The sequence below is a fragment of the Mauremys reevesii genome, linkage group 4 (genome assembly GCF_016161935.1).
Source record: "Mauremys reevesii isolate NIE-2019 linkage group 4, ASM1616193v1, whole genome shotgun sequence".
Classification (NCBI taxonomy): Eukaryota; Metazoa; Chordata; order Testudines; family Geoemydidae; genus Mauremys; species Mauremys reevesii.
This window is the reverse complement of record NC_052626.1, coordinates 122,506,754-122,528,567: the sequence shown is the minus strand read 5'-3', so window position 1 is coordinate 122,528,567 and position 21,814 is coordinate 122,506,754. Positions and strand designations below refer to the sequence as shown.

The following is a 21,814-nucleotide window of genomic DNA, read 5'->3' as shown; positions in this document are numbered from 1 at the left end:
GCTTCTGCCTACTTAAGGGAGTGGTTAGAGCAGGGAACTGGGATATGGGTGTGACGGGTTCCCACCTGGAACTGGGGTACCACTGGGCCCCCCGACCCAGCAGCCTGGGCTCCCTTTTACACTGTACTGCTGTGACAAGCTGCAAAGCCCTCTCTAGCCTGCACTTTCCTCAGCATTCATACAGGTAGGGACACACCCTGCTGCAGTTATATGCAGACAGGCTCTTTAACCTGCATGGTAAGGCTTCAGCTAGGGCACCTCCCAGTTCCTAAGGCACACATCCATTCTGGAGTATAAACCCAAAATGATACAATCTTGTGCTGCACAGGGAACTGTACAGCGTAAGGTCATAACATTTGCCCCCTCCCTCAATGTGGAGAGGAATATGCAACAGCCTTCTGCCCCTGAGTTATGATTCCCACACACTGGTTTTAGATAAAGCAACAAGTTTATTAACTACAAAAGATAGAATTTAAGTGATCATAAGGCATAGCAAACTGATCAAAGCAGATTACCTAGCAAATAAACAAAACACTCAAATTAAGCTTAATATACTAAAGAGATTGAATATGAATAGTAGATTCTCACCCTAAGTGATGATACAAGCAGGCTGCAGATGCTTAAGGGGCGAGCTGCACAGGCTTACAGCTTGGAATCCCCAGGTGTTCCATTCACAGGCTAAAAATCCCTTCAGCCTGGGTCCAGCACTTCCCCCAGTTCAGTCTTTGTTCTTCAGGTGTTTGCAAGAGTCTTCTGAGTGGGGAGTCAGTGAAGGACGAAGAGGATGTCACTCCCCTGCCTTATATAGCTTTTGCATATAGCGGGAGCCCTTTGTTTCAAAGCTTTGTTACCATGCCAGTCAGTGGAAAAATACTGACATCCAAAGATGGAGTCCAGCACCAGATGACCTGGTCACATGTCCCTCTAGAGTCACAGCAGCCATCCCCCACTGGCTGTTTGGAGCATTCACAGGAAGGGGGAAGAGAACCCAGGAGTCCTAACTCCCATGCTACCCCTCACTCTGTTAGACCCTGTGTCCCTCCAGTAGGGGAGAAACAAACTGGCCTTTATTGAAGCATTCCAAAGATGGCCCCAGAGATTTCAGGTTTATGAAGAACTGGGTACAGGCATCACCTCTGGAAACACTGCCCGGGTGACTCTGAGAGCGGAAGACAGGCTGGGCCTAGCATGTAACTGGCAACATTACTGTGTCTTTCAGGAAGCCCTTAACTAACCATGATGGGGACTGGCTCCAAGAAAAACCCAGAGCCTGTGGTGGCTCCAGAGCCTGTCAGCACTGCAATGCCTGTGGGCTCCCTGGAGAACGTGACCAACACCACGAGCCTGAGTAACAGCAAGGAGGACATATTTGCCAAGCTGAAGGCCAAGTTCATGAATGAGCTGAACAAGATTCCCCGTGAGTAGCTGGCGACCAGCCCTTCCTCCAGCATCCCTTTCTGAAAGCAGCCCAGGCAGAGCTCCCTAGGGATGGGCCCCGGCATCTGCTCAGCCCAGTGCAGCTAGAGCATGGCTGGGCAGCCCTTACAGACACTGGGGCGAGATGGACGAGACCTAGGCATCCATTACTGGTCACTGAAACCCTATGTGGGGGGGAGTTACCATGGAGTGACTGTGGGGGGTCAGTGGGGAGTTACCATGGAGTGACTGCGGGGGGAAGAGTCAGTGGGGAGTTACCATGGAGTGACTGCGGGGGGAAGAGTCAGTGGGGAGTTACCATGGAGTGTCTGTGGGGCGGAGGGGAGTTAAGTGGGGACTTACCTTGGAGTGACTGGGGATGGGGGAGTTAAGTGGGGAGTTACCATGGAGTGATCTGGGGGAGGTGGGAGTTAAGTGGGGAGTTCTCATGGAGTGACTGATGGTGGGGGGTGTTAACATGTGGTATCTGTGTGGGGGAGGGCGGGAGGATTACCATGTGGCTGGTAGTTGACCAGCCTGGCCATTTTTTTTGTGGATTTGTGAGCTGCCAGAAAACTAATTTAATCTGCTATGTTTTTTTACGTGGGTCTAAAGGTTTGCATGATTATTACAATGCACTGGGATATCTAATGGTAAAAGTTTCTGTCATGCTAAAGATGTTGTGGTGTCCTCATTTCCCCCAGTGTAAGTAAGAAAGTGATGTTATCAGTCTTATCTGTATGTGTTCTCTCTCTAGATACTATAAGGGGTTATTGAAATGAGGGAGGGCTGCAGAGTTGCCTTGTGGTTGGGAGTTGGGGTTGCAGCAGGCTTGCCTTGTGAGGGGGGTGCCGGGTTTTTTGCATTTCAAAGGTGGTATCCCTAGGGGGCAGGTGGGAGGAAGGGGAGTTACCCTGGAGGGACTAGGGTAGTGGGGAGTCAGAATGCTCAGTTCCAGGGTAAATGCCATTTAACGGCCAGGGGAGGGGCTGTTGCACGGTAATTTCACATCACACACCATGTTATCACCGGGCGAATGGCAGAGTTCTTCTTCGAGTGCTTGTTCACGTCCATTCCACGTTAGGTGTGTGCGCATTGTGTGCACGGACGTCGGAAACTTTTTCCCTTAGCAGCTCCTGTCAGGTCGGCAGGGGAGCCCCCTAGAGTGGCGCCTCTATGCTGGTGCATATATACCCCTGCCGACCCGACCCCCCTTCAGTTCCTTCTTACCGTCCGTGGCGGCGTTGGAAAAACTCTTTCTGTCCCTTGCAAGTGCACAGTTGTAGCAGTTATCAGTAGTTAGAAGTTATCTGTAGTTAATATCAGAGGGGTAGCCGTGTTAGTCTGGATCTGTAAAAAGCAACAAAGAGTCCTGTGGCACCTTAGAGACTAACAGATGTATTGGAGCATAAGCTTTCGTGGGTGAATACTTCGTCCAGTACATGCATCTGACGAAGTGGGTATTCACTCACGAAAGCTTATGCTCCAATACATCTGTTAGGGTAGGTTTACACTTACCTTCCGGGTCGACGCGGTGAGTTCGACTTCTCGGGGTTCGAACTATCGCGTCTGATCTAGACGCGATAGTTCGAACTCCGGAAGTGCTGTGGTCGACTCCGGTACTCCACCACTGCAAACGGCGGTGGCGGAGTCGACGGGGGAGCCGCGGAGTTCGACCCTGCCGCGTCTGGATGGGTGAGTAGGTCAAACTAGGGTACTTCGAATTCAGCTACGCTATTCACGTAGCTGAATTTGCGTACCCTAGTTCGACCCCCCTTCTTAGTGTAGACCAGGCCTTAGTCTCTAAGGTGCCACAGGACTCTTTGTTGCTGTAGTTAACAGTTATCAGTAGTTAGCACTTTGTAATAGTAGATAGTTAAGCTTCCTTTGTTTTAAGTGTCTGGAAGTCATTTCCAGCAACAGCCCTAGGCCTGCAGGGGCGGGGGGGTTAAGGCTTGTGCCACGTGCTGCAAGCCTATGCCGATCAGTGAGCCCCACGACTCGTGTCTCCGCTGTTTGGGGGAATCGCACCAGATTGAGCGCTGCAAGATCTGTAAGGCTTTTAAGCCAAGAACCAAGAAAGAAAGAGACTTTCGCCTCAAGCAGTAACTCATGGAGGCCGCGCCGCAACCTGCGGCCTTTGGACCATCCCGCTTCGGTGCCGGCATCCTCGGTGTGGAGTGCTCCGGCATCAGTCCTTGATCTGGCGCTGGTGGGGCACCGCAAGCATGCGGCACGGAAACAACAGGACAAGCCCAGGCACCGCTCGACCTCTCCAGTACGGTCGAAGGGGGTAGTCGAAAGGCAATAGAGGGCGCTCCCCACATAAGAAGGTGGCGCCTCCAAGGGACCGAGCACTCAGAGGGGCAGTGCGGCCCCAGGACATACACCGGCACCGGTGGTTCCAGTGCTGCAGGGCCCGTCGAGCCCCGGGCTAAGTGGGTTGAGTGCAGAAGAAGGGCTGGAGGACATCCTAGAACAGCCCTCCACGCCAGGCACCTTTGAGGCAGCAAAAGACCTCATCGAGTTGTCGGTGGCAAGCCCCCTCCTTGGCAAGGAGCAGCCTCCGGCACCATCACTGAGGGTGTCGTCCAGAAGGAAGCCAGCAATGGTGCGCCACTCGACGTCACCGCCCCGGCACTGCTCCTGGTGCTGGTCCCGGTCGAACTCAGCCTCCGTGGACTCCCAGTTACCTTTGACTCAGCGGGACTCGATAGCACCAGAACTGAGCCAGCATATGACACCGGCTCCACTGGCGGACCGCTCCCCGGCACCATCACTAAGCTGGCACCGACGGGACATAAGGCCGCAGCCCCTGGTCCCTGTTTGCTGGTTGTCTCAGCCGTGAATGAACGGGAGCCTTGTGGCCAGCAAGCTCCGGCCCCCAAGGCCAAGGAGGCTAAACGTCTGGACCTCTTCGGAAGGAAGGTCTACTCCTCTGGGGGCCTCCAATTAAGGATTGCAAACCAGTAGGCGATCCTAAACAGGCACAATTTTAATTCCTGGGCAGCAGTTTCCAAATTTAAAGACTCCTTGCCCCAGGGCTCTCAACCTGAGTTCACGGCCCTTGTGGAAGAGGGAAAGGCAGTTGCCAAGACCTCTTTACAGGCCTCTCTGGACTCAGGAGACTCTGCAGCCAGAACAGTCACCTCAGGTTCTGAGGCTTGGCGTGGCCTCAGGCCTTTCACCACAGGTCCAGAATACCATCCAGGGCCTCCCTTTCGAAGGGTCTGGCCTCTTTTCCGACCAGACGGATGCCAGCCTGCATAGCCTTAAAGACTCCTGGGCAACCCTCAAGTCGTTAGGAATGCACACTCTGGCAACTCAGAGGAAGCCATTTAAGCCCCAACCGGTGCAGCAGGGGCAGAACCAGCCTTGCCCTAGGCATGAGCCTTATCGCAGGAGGGGCAGAGACAACAGACGCATGCGGAATAACACGCCTAATCAAGGCCAGGGCCAGGGCAAGCCACAGCCTGGCAACAAGCAGGGGTTTTGAAGGTGCGCTCGAGGACAGCGTACCAACCCAGCTCCCAGATCCTTCCCCATGTTTCTTGGACTGCTGGTCCCACTTCTACCAGGCGTGGTCTCGTATAACATCATACCATTGGGTCTTACGCACGGTACAAGTGGGTTACACGCTGCAGTTCTCCTCCTTCCCCCCCCCCCCACATCCCCATTCCCTGGCCCTCTTCAGGGACCCTTCTCACGAGCAACTCCTTATGCAGGAGGTACAGTCACTCCTAGAGGCGGGGGCGGTGGAGGAAGTCCCTTGGAAACTAAGGGGGAAGGGGTTTTACTGCCGCTATTTTCTCATCCCAAATGCAAAGGGGCCTTTGGCCCATTTTAGACCTTTGTGGGCTCAACAAGTTCTTAGTCAAGATCTGCTTCCACATGGTATCCCTAGGCACTATTATCCTGTCCCTGGATCCGGGGGATTGGTACGCTGCCCTCGATATGAAATATGCATACTTTCACATCGCTATTCACCCTGCTCACTGGCGGTTCCTGCGGTTCGCCATAAACCAGCATCATTACCAGTTTACGGTCCTCCCGTTCAGCCTGGTGGCAGTCCCCCACATGGTCACAAAATGCATGTCAGTAGTGGCAGCCTTTCTGTGAAAGAGGAGAATACAGGTATATCCATACCTCGACGATTGGCTCCTCACGGGTTGGTCCGAAGAGGAGGTCTGCTCCCATGTGACGGTGGCCCTGGACGCATTCCACAGGCTGGGTCTTCTCGTCAACGTGCCCAAGTCTTCCCTGATACCAACACAAAGGTTGGACTCGATGCAGGCGTGAGTGAGCCTTCCAGAATCCAGATTCCTGGCCATCCAGCATGTCATAACCTCGATGCTGAGGTTCCCCACTACCACGGCCAGATGCTGCCTGCAGTTCCTAGGGCACATGGCGGCGTGCACTCACATAGTCAAATATGGACTCACATAGTCAAACAGCTCAGGACTCCTAGAATACCTCCTGCATCTCAAGCATCAGGGTCTCGCTCCTTCCTCAATCAGAGTGCATTTAGCTGACATTTCAGCGTTCCACTCAGGGGAATCCGGATGCTCTGTGTTTTCTAACCCCATGGTGGTGCGGTTCCTCAAGGGACTGGAGAGAGTGTTCCCCTACTCACGCCCGCCGGTCCCTCCCTGGAGCCTTAATCTGGTCCTTTCCAAGTTTATGGGTCCCCCATTTGAGCCCCCCCGGCCTCTTGCTCCCTCCTTCACCTCTCCTGGAAGGTGGCGTTCCTGGTGGCCATTACATCGGCGAGGAAGGTGTCCGAGTTGAGGGCCCTAACCTTGGAGCCTCCTTATACAATTTTTTATAAGGACAAAGTGCAACTCAGGCCACACCCTAAATTCCTCTCTAAAATAGTCTCACAATTTCATATGGGACAGGACATTTGTTTGCCAGTGTTCTTTCCTAAACCACACGTGGACCCAAGTCACCATAGCCTACACACTCTGGATGTCCGAAGGGCCCTGGCGTTCTATTTGGAGTGAACTAAACCTTTCTGCAAGTCGACGCAGTTGTTTGTCACCATCGCCGATAGAATTAAAGGGCTTCTGGTCTCGGCGCAACGTATATCATCGTGGATTGCAGACTGCATCCGCGCGTGCTACGAGCTTGCCAAGGTTCCAGCCCCAGCGATCACGGCTCACTTGACGAGGCCACAAGCATCCTCAACAGCTTTTCTGGAACACGTCTCGATCCAGGAGATCTGTAAAGCAGCCACCTGGTCATCGGTGCACACATTCACAGCCCACTACGCAGTCAATCAGCAGGCCAGAGATGATGCGGCGGTTGGCAGGGCTGTTCTTCAATCAGTTGCTCCATGAATCCTACCCTCCTCCTATGGTCAGCTTGTGAGTCACCTAATGTGGAATGGATGTGAACAAGCATTCAAAGAAGAAAAAATGGTTACCTACCTTTCATAACTGTTGTTCTTCGAGATGTGTTGTTCACGTCTATTACACTTCCCACCCTCCTTCCCCTCTTTCGGAATCTCCGGCAAGAAGGAACTGAAGTGGGATCGTGTTGGCAGGGGTATATATGCACCAGCATAGAGGCGCCACTCTAGGGGGCTCCCCTGCCGACCTGACGGGAGCCGCTAAGGGGAAAAGTTTCTGATGTCCGTGCACACGGCGTGCGCATACCTAATGTGGAATGGACGTGAACAACACATCTCGAAGAACAACAGTTACGAAAGGCAGGTAACCATTTTTTCCCAACTTGCCTGTGCCCTGTGTGTGACCCTGGCAATGAGCCGCCCGCAGGCCCTGCAATGACAAATGCCCTGTATAACCCAGGGGCATTTCCAAGGCCTTGCACCAGGTGGGTGCTGGCGGCTGCGGGTGTGGCTGTGGCACAAGACTGATCATGTGGCTGGCATTGTTTTGTGACAGTGCCTCCCTGGGCCCTGATTGCCATCGCTGTGGTAGGTGGCCTGCTCCTCCTCACCTGCTGCTTCTGCATCTGCAAAAAATGCTGCTGCAAGAAGAAGAAGAACAAGAAGGAGAAGGGCAAAGGGATGAAGAATGCCATGAACATGAAAGACATGAAATCTGGAAACCAGGTAAAATGCCCCTTGGTAAAGGCTCAGCCGGGTCCCTTGAGCAGCATGTTAGAAAGCACCTGCTTGTAATTTTGACCAAGGGAAAAAACAAACACAGTCCTTTATTCCTAAAGCAGCAGCAGAAGTGTGCAGTTCCTCAGATACAGGGAGTGAAGGTAACCAGCTCAGCTTTCGCCAAGAGCAGGATTTGAACCCCAGGGACCTCTACCGCTACAAACATGAGCTAGGGCTAAAGCAGTGATGGCATCAAACTGATGCAGTAGTAGATTAGTACCGCCAGAGGGAGACAACGCTCCCCAGCAGTCCTAGGGTGGGTTACTTTCCCATAAGGCACTTGGGAAGGGTTTAACCAGCGTGAGGAGTTAGTTGTAGACACTGGGTGGGAAATAGCTATTTTGCTAAGGAGTCATAGGGTCTTCCCCTCTGCAGTATGGATGGGGGGTTGCTTTCCTAACTAGAAATGGGCCTCAGATGCGGAATTTGGATCCAGGTTTTTTTGACCTTCCACATACACACAGGGTTTCAGACAGAGGGAGACGTGCTGCAAAATAACAACTTTATTGACCCTACAAACTTGTGAACAAAGCCAGCCATGAAACATGCCAGCAGATGGCATGCTTTACATTACCTACCATTATACATTTGTGCAGTCTTTTTTATAGAGATGTCTTGTAACACAGGTTTTAATTTAGACCCACCCGTGAATAGCACTGTTTCCCCCAAACCTAGAGGACACATAGGAGATAGCCAAGGGAATCAGGAAGTTACATGGGGCTCTTTGCTCTTGATCAGCAGAGTTTGCTTCTCTGTTGTCAAGGAATGGAAATGCGTCTGCTGTTCTTTATCATTTGATACAACAACTATCTCACGTTCCCCACAGGATCGCTGTCTGTTTCTAAAGCTTAAAGACGTCGGAGAGTCTGACTGGTATAAAACAGCAGATTGTGTTATCTGAACCACCATTCATAAATTTCAGGCCATTTAAGTATTTCTTTCCTCCTATTTCCTCCCATTTCCTCTTTGCTTTTAGTCATTCTCACATTTTAAGAATCAGTCCCCTCAGGGGAGATGGTGAGATGAGGCACATCCTTAAGAGTCAAAGTTCAGAATCAGTGATCACCTAGCAAACTGCAAACCACCCATGATCAAACTGCAAACCACTCAAGTATACAAAGCAGGACTGGGAATATCACAAAAATGGGATGTCTCATGAGATTTGGGCTGGAAAGCCAGGGAGAGCAGCATTTCTTGAGGCATTTTAGTGCTTCACATAACGGTCATAGCTGCTAACCAGAAGAGCAGAGTGAGGTGCATGAGACTGAAAAGTTCCAGGGGGAACATAGACTCCACACATACAGGCTTCCAACAGATTAGGGTCAGGTTTGGTCCTAGGAGCTGGCAAAAGTTTGAGAACAGGGTCCTAACTTGTCTCCAAACCTCTTCATCGGCCCTTCCTGGAGAGCATTTATGGCTAGAATAAGAGGAACACCAGATGCTCACTTGATCTGTGGCACCCCACAAACAACACTCACAGGTGCTGGTGGATCATCTGCTGACTACAGCTGCTGAAAAACCATCCCCCGCCCCCATTTTGTGTACTTTCCCTCATGAAAACAAAGTGCCCAGTGAGTTTTCCTGAGAACCCATGAGTTTCTTCCAGGGTGGAATCTCACCCCCCTCTGCCCATGTGTCCTTTTTCTTTTCACTTAGGGAAATGGTGAGGCATGTTCCATGGGAGCCCCATGATTCCAGACTGGCATGCCCTGGCCTTGCCTTCCTCCCTGCACCTTCCTCAGCAGTGCCAGCCAGCAGCGAAGCCCCAGCACAGCGGGAGTTGCCCGCAGCAGTGGGACTTGTCTGGATGGACTTTCCATTAGCAGGGCCCACAGCATGAGTTCTGCCAACTGGTGTGAATCAGGCCCCAACAGGACTGGCTGATCCTATTCAGATAGGAAGTCAGGGGCTGTAGAGATACTGGACGGCAGATGGGATCCCAAAGGCCCGTTTTATGGAAAGCACCATATACAGACTGGTCTGCAGCACATGCCTCTCAGACCTGGACTAGAGATTTCCAATCAATCAGTCATTCCCCTTTCAGCTGGCATCTGCTGCTTGGAGCTATGCCATTGGACTTGGCAATCAATCCACCAAGTATCGGAGGGGTAGCCACGTTAGTCTATATCCACAAAAACAACGAGGAGTCTGGTGGCACCTTAAAGACTAACAGATCTTAGTCTTTAAGGTGCCACCGGACTCCTCATTTTTGTTTTAATCAATTCACCATGGCAGCAGATCCTTGTAGCAATCCAGCAGATCAGCCATGTGGAGCCTGGGTCATGGGAGAGGCTCCAAATCCCCACCCCCCCTTCTGGCCAGGCTGGGACCTGAACATTTTATAGCCCATACTGCTGGCATCTTTGCATTTGCAGGAGGCATTTTAGTGAGGTGAAGCTCAGGGCTCACTCCTCTGGGGATGGCGAGTCTTAATCAGGACTTGATCATTGGTGACTGAATGCCTCAGTGAACTGCTTCTTCAAGCTCTGTGCATTTACCCTGCCCTGTTACCAGTGGCATCCCCCAACCCACGTCACTGTCCCTGCTACTTACACAAGCAGAGGATGAAACCTAGGAGGCAATCACCACCCCCATGTATCTAGGAAGACACTTGTAGGGCCAGCCTGGCAGGTGTGCAGTAGGGAATGGTGCAAGGAGCCTGCCCCACCATGCCAATCTGTGCCCCTTTTTATCACCTGCTAGTACCCCTTGGAGTCTATGCTGCCCCCACAGGGTGCGGAGGGGAGCTCAGGGTAACATGTTGCATCCAAGGGGTGCGTGGGTGCAGTGGGCCTGCTTAGAGCTTGGAAAGGATTGTTTCTCCTGGAGTTCCCATTGCCCCACGGCAGGCCGGTGCCTTAGTGACACCGCCTAGCACCAGAGCACTAAAGAGAGGTGCAGTGCCTGGAGGGACAGTCCTAGCAGCAGGCAGGAGGCTGCTTGGTATGAGGCAGAGGCTGAGGGTCAGTGCAAACCCAGGGCTTGCAGTGGCAGCGACAGGCTGATGCATATACAAAGGAACAGGGGAAAGAGCTATTGCCATGCACTTGGCGGCCATCACTGGCATGGGCCTGATCTCAACAAGAGCACAGCTCCTCAGGATGCCCACAGCTGGGATGGGGATTCCAAAAGGGCTGAATAAACAGTTGCTCGTTATTCTTACATGCTCCATGGAGCAGAAAGCAAGCCGGGCTGCTCTGCAAAGACAGACCTCGCCCACCTGAGCTAAAGGAGAATCTCTGCAGGGGCCAGCACTAGTAGCTGGGCTTGTATCCGTCAGCCAGGGGAGACGCGGTCATGCACACTTAGCCAGGATGTCACAGTGGCTTCATTTTCCCGTCCTTTTCATGTCAGTTTCCTTTCTCCACCCATCTCTGTCTTTAAGACAAGGGTTATAGAACGGGGTATGGTGCTGTCCCGGTAAACGTGTTCTCTTTGTAAGGAAAATCATGTTCTCTCTCTCTCGCTCTCTCTCCTTCCTGTGCTTTTGGTTTCCAGAGAAACACTGGACTGGTAGCAACTACAGTGGCTTTGCTGGGCACTTTTCCATTAAAGGGAAAGGTGAAATTGGCTTGTTTCAGATACATGTAGCGAGGGCAAAATGCATGAATGGGCACCCCCCTTTTAGAGATTGGCTGAGTATGTACAAAATCAATGTTGGTGCCGACAAAACTTTCCAAATTCACTGCTTGAAAGTATAGAGCCCACTCCAGTGGGCACACTCAGCCCGGGTACAGTGTGCCTTTAAGTGGGTGGAGTCTGTTGTTTCTCACGCACATTGGGTGTTGTTGATTATCTCTGTAGTGGTTGTCTCTATAATGTCCTTCTCTTCCTTTTCTGTGCTCTCGTTGTCCTTCTTCTGTGTTGTTCTGTCTTCATGTTTTCTGACTAACCTGGATGGCAACTCATGGTAGGTGGCAAAGTGAATGTCGCTTCTCTATCAGCCATGGAAAGTGGGGGGTTGTCCATGCACCAATTAGCTCCAAAGCTTACGCATGGCAGGCCCAATGCATGTTGAAGGGTTCTCCAGGGAGAGTGGGCAGCTGGGGCTCCAATACATCAATTGCTCTGCAGGACAACTATACAAAGCCCCATTTTGCAAAGCACAGGCTACAAGTTGTGTCTGAGGCTAAGATCTGGTCGGTCAGAGGGGAGCTCCCCAGCTGAGCTGTGGCTCTGCTCCCATGCCTTGTTCACATCTAAGAGATCAATGCTACATGGTCCTCCCCTGAATAGATTAATATGTAGCAGTTAATGCATGACAGGAGGGACGGGCCAGAGGTTTGGGCACTAGCCTGGTGTTCAATTTCCTGCTCCACCACAGTTCTTGGACAAACCACTTTGCCTTGTCTTTGGGAGACAGTTTCTGAATGTTGGTGGTTCCTGGAGCCTTCCATGCTGGAAAGGCTGGGGGGCTCTTACTCTAGTCCTTTACCACAAGGGCCACATCCCCATTCCCCTTCTTGGCCCGTCTGCAGGGAGGCCATGCCCTCCCTCCGCCCAGGGCTGCTCCCTGTTCTTGGAGTTCTTGTCCCTATAGCCTCTCTGCCTGAGGATACACAGGTGCACTCGACTGGAGGTATTTTTGTTAGCAGTGTCTGCGGGTCTGTGCCTATGCCATATGCATTCTTGTGCTCCGGTACGAGGGTGTCGAGGAGGAGTGGTCCCGTGCCCCTCCAGCTTCTCCTCAACTGCCTGCGGCTCGAGACTGAATTCTGTAGTGTCTGCTGCCTTGCTGCTTTAGTTGTGTCATTATTTCATTTTCTTAGCATGATTTCTTAGCTTTGGGAGAGGGGGTTCCCCCTTCTCCCCTTTTCGCATATGCCCAAGACCCCTGGATTCAAGTCTTGCCAGCCCCATGATGGGTGTGATGCTGGTAAGGCAAGTGCCAGCTCTGGCCAAGGCCTAGGTGTCAGCTGAGAACTGACAAACTCGCAGCTCATGTGTGTGTTAGTATTGTTCAAAGTAGATGTATAAGAATGTGTTTAACCATCATGAAAAACTAGTGGGATGTTGTATGCATTGTTTTCACTTATCAGTGCCCTGGTATAATGTAATGGGAAATTTCTGCGTTGTATGTACCCCTGTAACTAAGTAACCTATCAAGCGAGAAGGAAGCCATGTGTCATGCAAATGAAGAACTTGTACCGGAGAGAGCAAATGGGCCTTGTGTGTGAGATCAAAGTCTTTGCTAAGTGCATTCCTCCCCCACCCCACCACATCTATGAAGATGAGGCGTGTGTGGGAGCTGTTACTGTCAGCTCGGCTTCTGTGAGAAGAAGCAATAAATATGGACACAAGGAAAAATTCTTCATCTCTTGGCTGCTTGGATTCTAACAGGGCAGAAAACTGAACAAGGAGGCAGCGATCCCCAGAGTTATCCTGGGTAGCCCTGAAAGACTTTTGGGAAACTGGCAGAACACTACATCTCTGCTACCTTTTGACATTATAGACTGTGACTCACTTGTACAGATATTTTTACCTGCTTTAACCTGGGAGCAAGGAGACCACAACTCCTGTTGAAGCTCCTATCAGTCACGGTACCAAGGCACTGACACCTCCAAGGAAGGCTTCTTCTGCAAAGCCGCGCACTGAAAGCCCACCACCAAGCAGCGAACAATAGACCCGTTGGTACCAGAATTGGACTCTTCCAAACAGAAGGACTCCTTGAAGAGGAAGGACTCTTTGAAGAAACCATATCACCTGGTACCATCTACCTTCACCCAGGCCTCTCCAGACCAAGTGGATCCACTGTCTCCAATACCACTAGAGGTGTTTCACCCAAAGGAGTAGTCCCAGGCTCACTGGTGCCTTCCTTGTTCCTCGTTCATGAGGACCTTCAGGTCTTGGAGGAACCAAGTCCCCTGTGCTGAGGGTACTGGGAAGACTTTCCCACTGGCACCCGCATGCCAACTGGAACCAACACATCTGCCACAGCCTCATATAAATGCTCACCCACTGGCACCATCACAATTGCCAGTTCGTCCTCCAGTACCGATCCAAGCCTGGTACTAACTTCACTAGCTCCACCACCAAACATGGGAGAGGACACTTCCTTTGATTCAGAGGTATCCATTCAAGGCTCCCCCACCGACCCATTTCACCCTCCCTCCCTTGACATTCCCTGAGGATGAGATGCCAGGAACCAGCTTATGCATGACCCATCAGCACTGGCAGGAACACTTCTGGGGCCCTGCTCCTTTTATGCCCCTCCCAAGAGGGCTTTTTTGAGCCATTGGGCCCCTAGCAGGGACTAAGTCTACTGGGTGTCTTCACACAAGAGGATCCACCAAGATTCTTGGCCAATAACATCCTCAGGACCCTCCTCGTCCTCCTCAAGAAGACCCACCATTGAAAACAGAGGAGAAGACACCACCATCCTCTTCCTCCCCAGATGAGGCAGCTATGCCCCCTCCACCGTCCTACATGAATGATTCAAGGCCTTTGAGGACCCTCTGAAGCACGTAGTGGAGGCTTTATAGATTCCTCTGGAGGAAGTCCAGGATCAGCAGGACTCGGTGGTGGACATCCTGCATGCCTCCCCTCAGGGCAGGGGAACCTAACCTGTCAACGAGGCCCTACTGACACCAGCCTGTGCAGTGTGGCAGACTTCGGCTGCCATCCCACCCACCTGCAAGAGGGCAGATCAAAAATATTATGTCCTAGTCAAAGGTTTGGAGCACCTGTTCCCCTATCCCACACCTAATTCTCTGGCCATCAACACTGCCCATGAGAGAAGTAGGCACTGTTGCTTCACATCAGCACCAACTGATAAGGAGCTTAAATGGCTGGACCTTCTAGGTTCTATCAGCTACTCAAAGGCCTCCCTTCAATTCAGAGTCACCAACTATCAAGCCCTGATGGCGAAAGGTGACTTTACAAATTGTTCTAAATTTTCCCATTGGACTGATTTGTCGCCTCAGGACAAGAGAGAGCCGTGTCCAGCTCTTATGACAGAGGGTCAGACAATCATGAAGGTGTTGCTGCAGGCTTCCCTTACGTGGCACATACAGCCTGGTGCTCTATGGCTACTGCTGTAGTCATGCCCTGTGCCTCCGGGCTCCAGTCCTCCAGCCTGCCCACGGAGGTACAAAACACTGTGGAAGACCGACCTTTTAAAGGGCCTAAACTTTTTAGTGATGCCATGGACTTAAGGCAATATTGTGATCTCTTGGCACATGGGCACCATCTACAAAGAGAAGATATAGCAAGCCTCAGACAAGGCAACACTCATGTCCTGTGTACTCTCAGGCCCCCGAAGTTTGGTTGAGCTGCCTAAAAAGAGGCCCAGGCTACATAAGAAAGGCCCATCTTCCACCATCACCTCTCAGTTGGCTACCTCATCCAAACAACCATTTTGACCCATTAGTCAAGGACCAAAAGCTCTCCCCATTGGATCTTCAGCTGCATCAACCCTCCATCCACCCACCCTGTGGGGACAGTTTGCCCATTTTCTCCCTTTCTGGGAGCATGTCACCTCAGACAAATGGTACTGGAGGTGATTTTGATGGGCTACTCCATCCATTTCAGCTCCATGGCCCCCTTCCCTCCTCCTCCCTCTGCCTGTTCAGGGACCCTTCTCATGAGGGGCTCCTAAAGCAGGAGGTGAAATCCATCCTGCAACTGGGGGTGATTAGAGCCTGTTCCCTTGGGCTTTGTCAGAAAGGGATTCTATTCCTGGCCCCAAAAGAAAAGGAGGGTGGCGACTGATTCTAGACCTTTTGGTTCTAAACACTGCATATTCAGGTGCAGCATTCAGGACGGTCACCCTTACAGGAGTTATTCCATCATTAGATCCCGGGGGCTGGTTCATCACCTTCGACTTCCAGGATGCCTAATTTCATGTTGCCATGCACTCAGAGTGCTGGCACTTCCTCAGATTTGTAGTGGGGACCACACACTACCGGTACTGTGTCAATTGCCTTGAGAGTCTTTAAGAAGGTCCTCTCCGTCGTAGCAGACCGCCTTTGGGGGAAATCATCCTCCCCTATTGGGGACTGGCTCCTTAAGGGTCATTCTTTGCTCAAGGTGCAGTCCGCTACCAATCAGGCCCTAGCCCTTTTCCACTCCCTGGGCCTTGACCTACATATAGAGCAATCGCCTTTGATACTTGTGTAACGCATAGGCTTTATCAGACTCTGTGGCAGCCAGATCGTATCTACCTGCAGACAGGTTTGCCACTATGTCCAGCCAGATCTCCACACCACAACAAAGCTCACGAACTGCAGCGAGGGCTTGCCTTCAACTGTGGACACATGAAACTCCCATGCAAGACGGCGCTCCTGGTCCCTTCAAGCTTGGCTCAAGACAGCCTATCCCCCCAACACACACATTGTGTCCGGAGGAGTATCCGTGCCTCTGATGGGACTTGGCTCCCTCTCTTGGTGGAAAAATCCTCACGCCCACCTTCTGCTCACGTCATTACCATGGACACCTCATTCCCAGGCTGAGGCGCTCACCTCTACAAGAATACAGCTCAAGGCAGGTGGTTCTCCTTGGGAGTTGTTACTTCACATCGATGTCTTTGAACTCCAAGCAGTCCGTTATGCCATTTGGTCAGAGTGATGTTATGCAACTGAGTAGGCAAGTACTATATAAACCACCAACGAGGAGCAAATCCCGGTCCTTATGCAAAGAGTTGGTAAAGCTGTGGAACTGGTGCACAGCCCGTCTGTCTGCCAGCACTGCAGAACACCATTGTACATTCATCGAGCAGATTCTTCCATCAAGACCATGAGCGGGAACTGAATGATTCGGTCTTTTGTAAGATCTGCCTTACCTGGGGTCTTCTGCAGGTAGACTTTTTTATGATGCCCTTTCAGTACAAAGTTCTGATATTTCTACTCAAAAAGGGAGATGCTCTCTGTGCCCCTTAGCCTAGAGGTCTGCTATACACTTATCCCCCAATTCTCCTGCTGCACAGTCCTGAAAAAGTTGAAACAATAAAGAGCAGTGATCAGTCCCAGAGCCCAGGTGTGGCCAAGACAACTATGGTTCCTGGCTCTGACTTGTCTTTCACTGTGTCTGCCTCTTCGCCTCCCTCTGTTGACAGACATCCTGACACAGGAGTTGGGCTATACAACCCACCCCAATCTCTCAAGGCCTGGCTCCTCGATGGCTTCTGGGCTTAGAGCAGAAGTGTCCTCCTGCAGTCCAAACAGTTCTGGTGAATAGCAGGAAGCCCACCACAAGAAAGACTTACGTGCAGAAGTGGCAGCGTTTCTGGATTTGGTGCTCTCGTTGCTCCATGTCCCCTGCCAAGTCTTCACTTGACTGCCCGTTAAACCTGAAATTGCTGGGTCTCTCCCTGAGTTCGGTCAAAGTTCACCTAGCTGCTCTCACAGCATTTCACCAGCCAGTTGAAGGATTCTTGATCTTCACACATCTTACAACTGCAACATTTCTAAGGGCCTCCTTAACTTGTTTCCTCCAGTGCAGGAGGCTGCTCCACTCTGGGACCTCAATTTAGTGCTTCATGTGTTAAGAGGGCTTCCTTTTGAATCCTTGGGAACCTGTTTGTTCCTCTATCTGCCCTTCAAGACTTCATTCCTCACGGCCAGGAGGGTAGGTGAATTAGGGGCCACCATACACAGTGTTCTGTCCTGACAGATACCTTGTTTCCTCTCTAAAGTTTCGTCGGAGTTCCATATTGGTCAGGACATCCAACTACTGATCTTTTATCCTAACCCTCAGTCTTTGAGGCAAGAGGCCAGTCTCCATACTCTGGACACAAGAAAAGCTCTGGCCCTCTACCTACACAGGACTGTACCTTTCAGGGTTTCCCCCAGGCTCTTCATCTTCTTTGCTGAGAGGATGAGTGGTCCCTCTGTTTCTACCCAGAGACAATCTAAATGGGCTTTGAGGTGTATTCTGGCATGCTATGAGTGCATCCCTTCTAAAGTCTCTGCTCATTCCACTAGGGCTCAATCCGTGCCCACAGCCCTCCTGAGAAAGGGCCCCCTCAAGGACACATTCTCACACCCCTATGCCTTAGTATGTGCCTCCAGAGGGGACGCAGCCATTGGTGAAGCTGTTCTAAACTCTGCACTGAAACTGCCTCTTCAGCACCACCTCCTCACTGAGGTACTGCGCTGGAGCCTCCTTTCGTGGAGCACCCATGGGGACAATAACTCCAAGAAGAAGGGGAGGTTACTTTCCTTGGACAGTAACTGGAATTCTTCAAAATGTGTTGTCCCTATGGGTGCTTCACCCACTGCCCTCCTTTCCCTCTGCTTCTGTGAGGTTGAGAAGGAACCGGAGTGGTGCGGGTCCACTCCTATCTATGTGCCCTCATGCTGGAGCATGAGGAGGCATATGGCACAGGCACAGACCCTCAGACACTGCTAATTAAATAAATCTCTAGTCAAGAGTGCCCGAGTGCGTGCACATCCTCCCGTGGAGCACCCACTGGGACAAGACATCGCAGAGAACTCCAGTTACCATAGGAAGCAAGTAACCTCTCTCTCCCCTTTATGTCTGGCCAGTGCTGACCACCCAGTGACCTCCCTGCTTTGCAGTGGCTTCTCCCATGCCTGCTTTCCCGGCAGTGCTGTTTTCTGTAACAGATCCATTACTTCCCAGCCATTGCTATGCTGCCAGGGCTGCACAGCCATCAGGGCAGCTAGATCTCAGGTCCTTCTGCTCCCAAAGCTCCGTGTGTTCAGGCTCCAGTTACACAGTAGAGCAGGGTCTTGCCGTCTCTCCAGTAGAGGGTGGTAGTGTCTCTGGGGAGTCCACTGAACGGAACCCCAGTTCAGCCTCCTGCCTCCTCTCAGTCGGTGACACTGGTGCATGAATTCTGAGGCTGGGAATCCCCGAGGCACCGAGCCGGGGAAGAGCTGTGTGCGTGTGATCGGCTGGCAGGGTCTGAAGCCTCGTAGCTGAGCAGGCAGGCTCTGTGTCCTCTGCAGAACAAACAGGACGATGACGACGCGGAGATGGGCCTGACGGAGGGAGAAGGCGAGGAGGAAGAGAAGGAGCCAGAGAACCTGGGCAAGCTGCAGTTCTCGCTGGACTATGATTTCCAGGCTAACCAGGTGACATGGGCAGGAGAGGGGAGGTTAGGCAGGGCAGTGTGGGAGGGCTGTGGGGAGAGGGTCCAAGTGAAGGACTCACCCTTGGAAACTCCAGTCAAAGAGCACAGGGTGAACACTAGCCTCTGAGTGGCACAGGTACCTACAAAGGGCAGAGATGTGGGGAGGAAATTTATCCTCACCATGATTGTCTCACGTGCCCTTTGAAAGGGCCCCTTCTAGCACTCCCCAAGCACCCTGGGATGTGAGGAAGGGGAAGATGGATGGAAGGTGCCTCTCCACTGGGCCCTGAGCCCAGAGCTGGCAGGCCCACTGTCAGCACAGAGAGAGCACCGTCTGTGGGAATACATGGCTCAGCAAGTGATCTCCCGCCCCCAGCTGCAGCAGGGTCTGGGGGAGGGTGACCAAGCACCGTCCCTGACTGGCCAGGGGCAGAGGGAACGTGGAGCTGGAAGATCCACTGGGGATCTTTTCCATGCAGTATGGAGTGGGAGCAGCGTCTTGCTGAGCCGTCTCACTGAGGGAAACATCGCTCTTCCCCCTCCAGCTGACGGTGGGCATTCTCCAAGCGGCTGAGCTCCCGGCGCTGGATATGGGCGGCACCTCGGACCCGTATGTCAAAGTCTTCTTGCTCCCGGACAAGAAGAAGAAATACGAGACCAAAGTGCAGAAGAAGACCCTCAACCCGGCCTTCAATGAGACCTTCGTCTTCAAGGTGAGACCCTTTCCAGTTCCCCCAGCACAATGGTCCCCAGTCCCCACTCTGTCCTGCAGGGGACAGTTGTCCTGGTTCTATTCCCAGGTCTGCCATTGCCATGGTTAGCCTTGCTGTTAAGGCAGTGTAATACTGTCGGAAGGGAAGGGCAGAACTCCTGTCTGTCTTCCAGCCTTCTGCCCCTGCCCCCACCATGCCCCCATCAGGAACTGCACCTCCCCTGCTAGAGGGGCTGCCCCCAGTAAATAATTTACCAGCATGTTGAATGAGAACCAAAGCAGTTGCCCAGATTGCAAAGTTATAAGTACCAACCAGAGCCCTTGACTTGCACTACATATGCAGCTGTGTGACTGAGCGTTGCTATTGCTCTGACACAGCAATTCTGGCCCCTCATTGCAAGAACCAGTGAAGAGGTCCCAGCCTTAGTCACTGCGGTGCATGAGCGCTTGTCGGATCCTTCATCAGCCAATCAGATCCTTCCTTACACCAGGCCCCATGTGGCTATGGCAATGGTTTGCAAGGGTCCTTCTTCATAACAGGTTCCCTACCAAGAGCTGGGCGGGAAAACCTTGGTGATGGCCATCTACGACTTTGATCGCTTCTCCAAGCACGACATCATTGGGGAGGTCAAGGTACCCATGAACACAGTGGACCTGGGCCAGCCCATTGAGGAGTGGAGAGACCTGCAGGGCGGCGAGAAGGAGGAGGTGAGATGGGAGGGCAAGGTGAGGGGAGGGCGGTGTCTGGCCAGCAGGAAGTGGGTTCAGAAAATGTGCTGCAAAGTGTCAGGATTTGGGCTCATCAGGCAGCCGCTGAGGGCTGTGCTGTGCTTTCAAGGGTGGGCTGTGCTTTCAAGGTCCTTATAAGAGTTGCCTTTGCAGGCAAGTACTGGGGGGAGATGCGGGGAGAAGAGGATCCATCCTGCAATGGGAGATTGATAACCTGCAGGAGAGTAGGTTAGTGGTGGGAGCAAGGGACAAAGGTCCTGGGGTCTATTCCCAGCTCTGGCAAGGGAGTCGGGTCTCGCAGCTACATGTTAGGACTCCTGGGTTCTATTGCCAGGTCCGCCAGTGCCATGGTGTGTGACCTTGGGAAGTCACTTAGCCTCGCTAAGTCAGTATAATGCTTATGGACCTCCCAGGAAATGGGAGGCTCCATTGATGAATGCTAAGGAAGAAAGAAGTGGTGGGGTGATGTGCCTGGCAGTCAGCAGAATTGGGTTTTAGGTCTGACTTTGCCATGTTACCACCCCTCTGTGCCTTGGTTTCCCCAGTTGCACAGTGGGATTAATGATAGTGACCTCACGGGAAGAGTTGCAAGACCGAACTCAGAACTGTTGGTACAGTGGTCTGACGGCAGGAGCTGGTAAATACTACTCTGGGTGTCAGTTCATGTTGAGCTGGGGGGCCCTGTAATGGGGAGGAACCCCAATTTAACATGGGCTCTGAGACCTGCACAGAACTCAGGTCCCGCTGTCGACGGCAAGGTGTCTTCCTTGTGCAAAAGCCCTGCCTTAAAACTGGTAAAAACTGCTAGAATTGATTTGGCCTCTCCCACCAGCTGGGGACTGGCTCTGTCATGGACCTCCTGCCGGCCTGCACCAGTGATGCAGAGCGGTGTCCAATGCAGGGGCTAGCTCGATGGGTGAAGGGGTTCTTGGATCTCCTCCCATAGTTTCCTGAGGGATTGATTCTCAGTGCAAATATCCCAGGATACCAGGGCACGGAAAAGCACTGACCTCTGCTTTCCCCCTTGCTCCACAGCCGGAGAAGCTGGGAGATATCTGCATCTCGCTACGGTACGTGCCCACTGCTGGGAAACTCACTGTCTGCATCCTGGAAGCCAAGAACCTGAAAAAGATGGACGTCGGGGGTCTCTCAGGTAAGAGCAGAGCCACCTTCCAGCACCAGATGGTGCTCCTGAGCCAGCACACCAGCCCAATCCCGCTGCTGACTAACCCCCCTTCCCCCTCCCCGGCAGAATTCCTGCCTAGGGCTCAGCACCTTTAAATCAGAAACTCAAGTGCTGAGTGCTGTGTCTGGTGGGGTTATGGAGTCATACAGCTTAAGGCCAGAAGGGACCACACAGATCATCTAGTCTGAGCTCCTGTAGCTCACAGACCACCCAGCACCCGCACCTTAAACCCAACAACCGAAATTAGCTCCAAGTGTTCCAGCCCAGAGGAGACCAGACTGTTGTGCCACCGACAGAGAACAGGGGGGTCTGAGGTGCACCAGTGCACAAGGCCCCTGCAATGGCAGGGAACTGATTATGTGAGAGAGACCCAGATAATCCTGGCAAGTGAGCCACACACTGCACTCAAGCACCTGAGAGAGAGAATGATCAATGCCAGCTCAGAGCCCTGGCTCACCCCACCCAATGTCCCGTCTCCAGCCGTGGCCATCCTTGCTGCTTCAAAGGACGGAGACCACTCCTCCGCATACATTGGGGGGGGGGAGATTCCTCCCTCACGTCTGCAGGCGACTGGCTTGAAGCATGAGCTTTAGGAACAGAGGGTCA

At 52.4% G+C, this 21,814-nt stretch overlaps 1 protein-coding gene across 5 annotated transcripts in view; it reads left to right on the top strand.

Annotated features, from left to right (window-relative positions):
- Window positions 1-21,814, top strand: part of SYT2 (synaptotagmin 2) — a 201,140-nt gene that overhangs the window by 168,768 nt on the left and 10,558 nt on the right. For all 5 annotated transcript variants that reach the window (XM_039537409.1, XM_039537405.1, XM_039537408.1 and 2 more), the window contains 6 exons: window positions 1,220-1,417; window positions 7,323-7,492; window positions 18,457-18,582; window positions 19,127-19,294; window positions 19,834-20,001; window positions 21,058-21,175. In XM_039537409.1, the coding sequence (XP_039393343.1) occupies window positions 1,237-1,417; window positions 7,323-7,492; window positions 18,457-18,582; window positions 19,127-19,294; window positions 19,834-20,001; window positions 21,058-21,175 (931 nt within the window). In that variant the 5' untranslated portion in view covers window positions 1,220-1,236. The remainder of the gene's footprint in view (window positions 1-1,219; window positions 1,418-7,322; window positions 7,493-18,456; window positions 18,583-19,126; window positions 19,295-19,833; window positions 20,002-21,057; window positions 21,176-21,814) is intronic.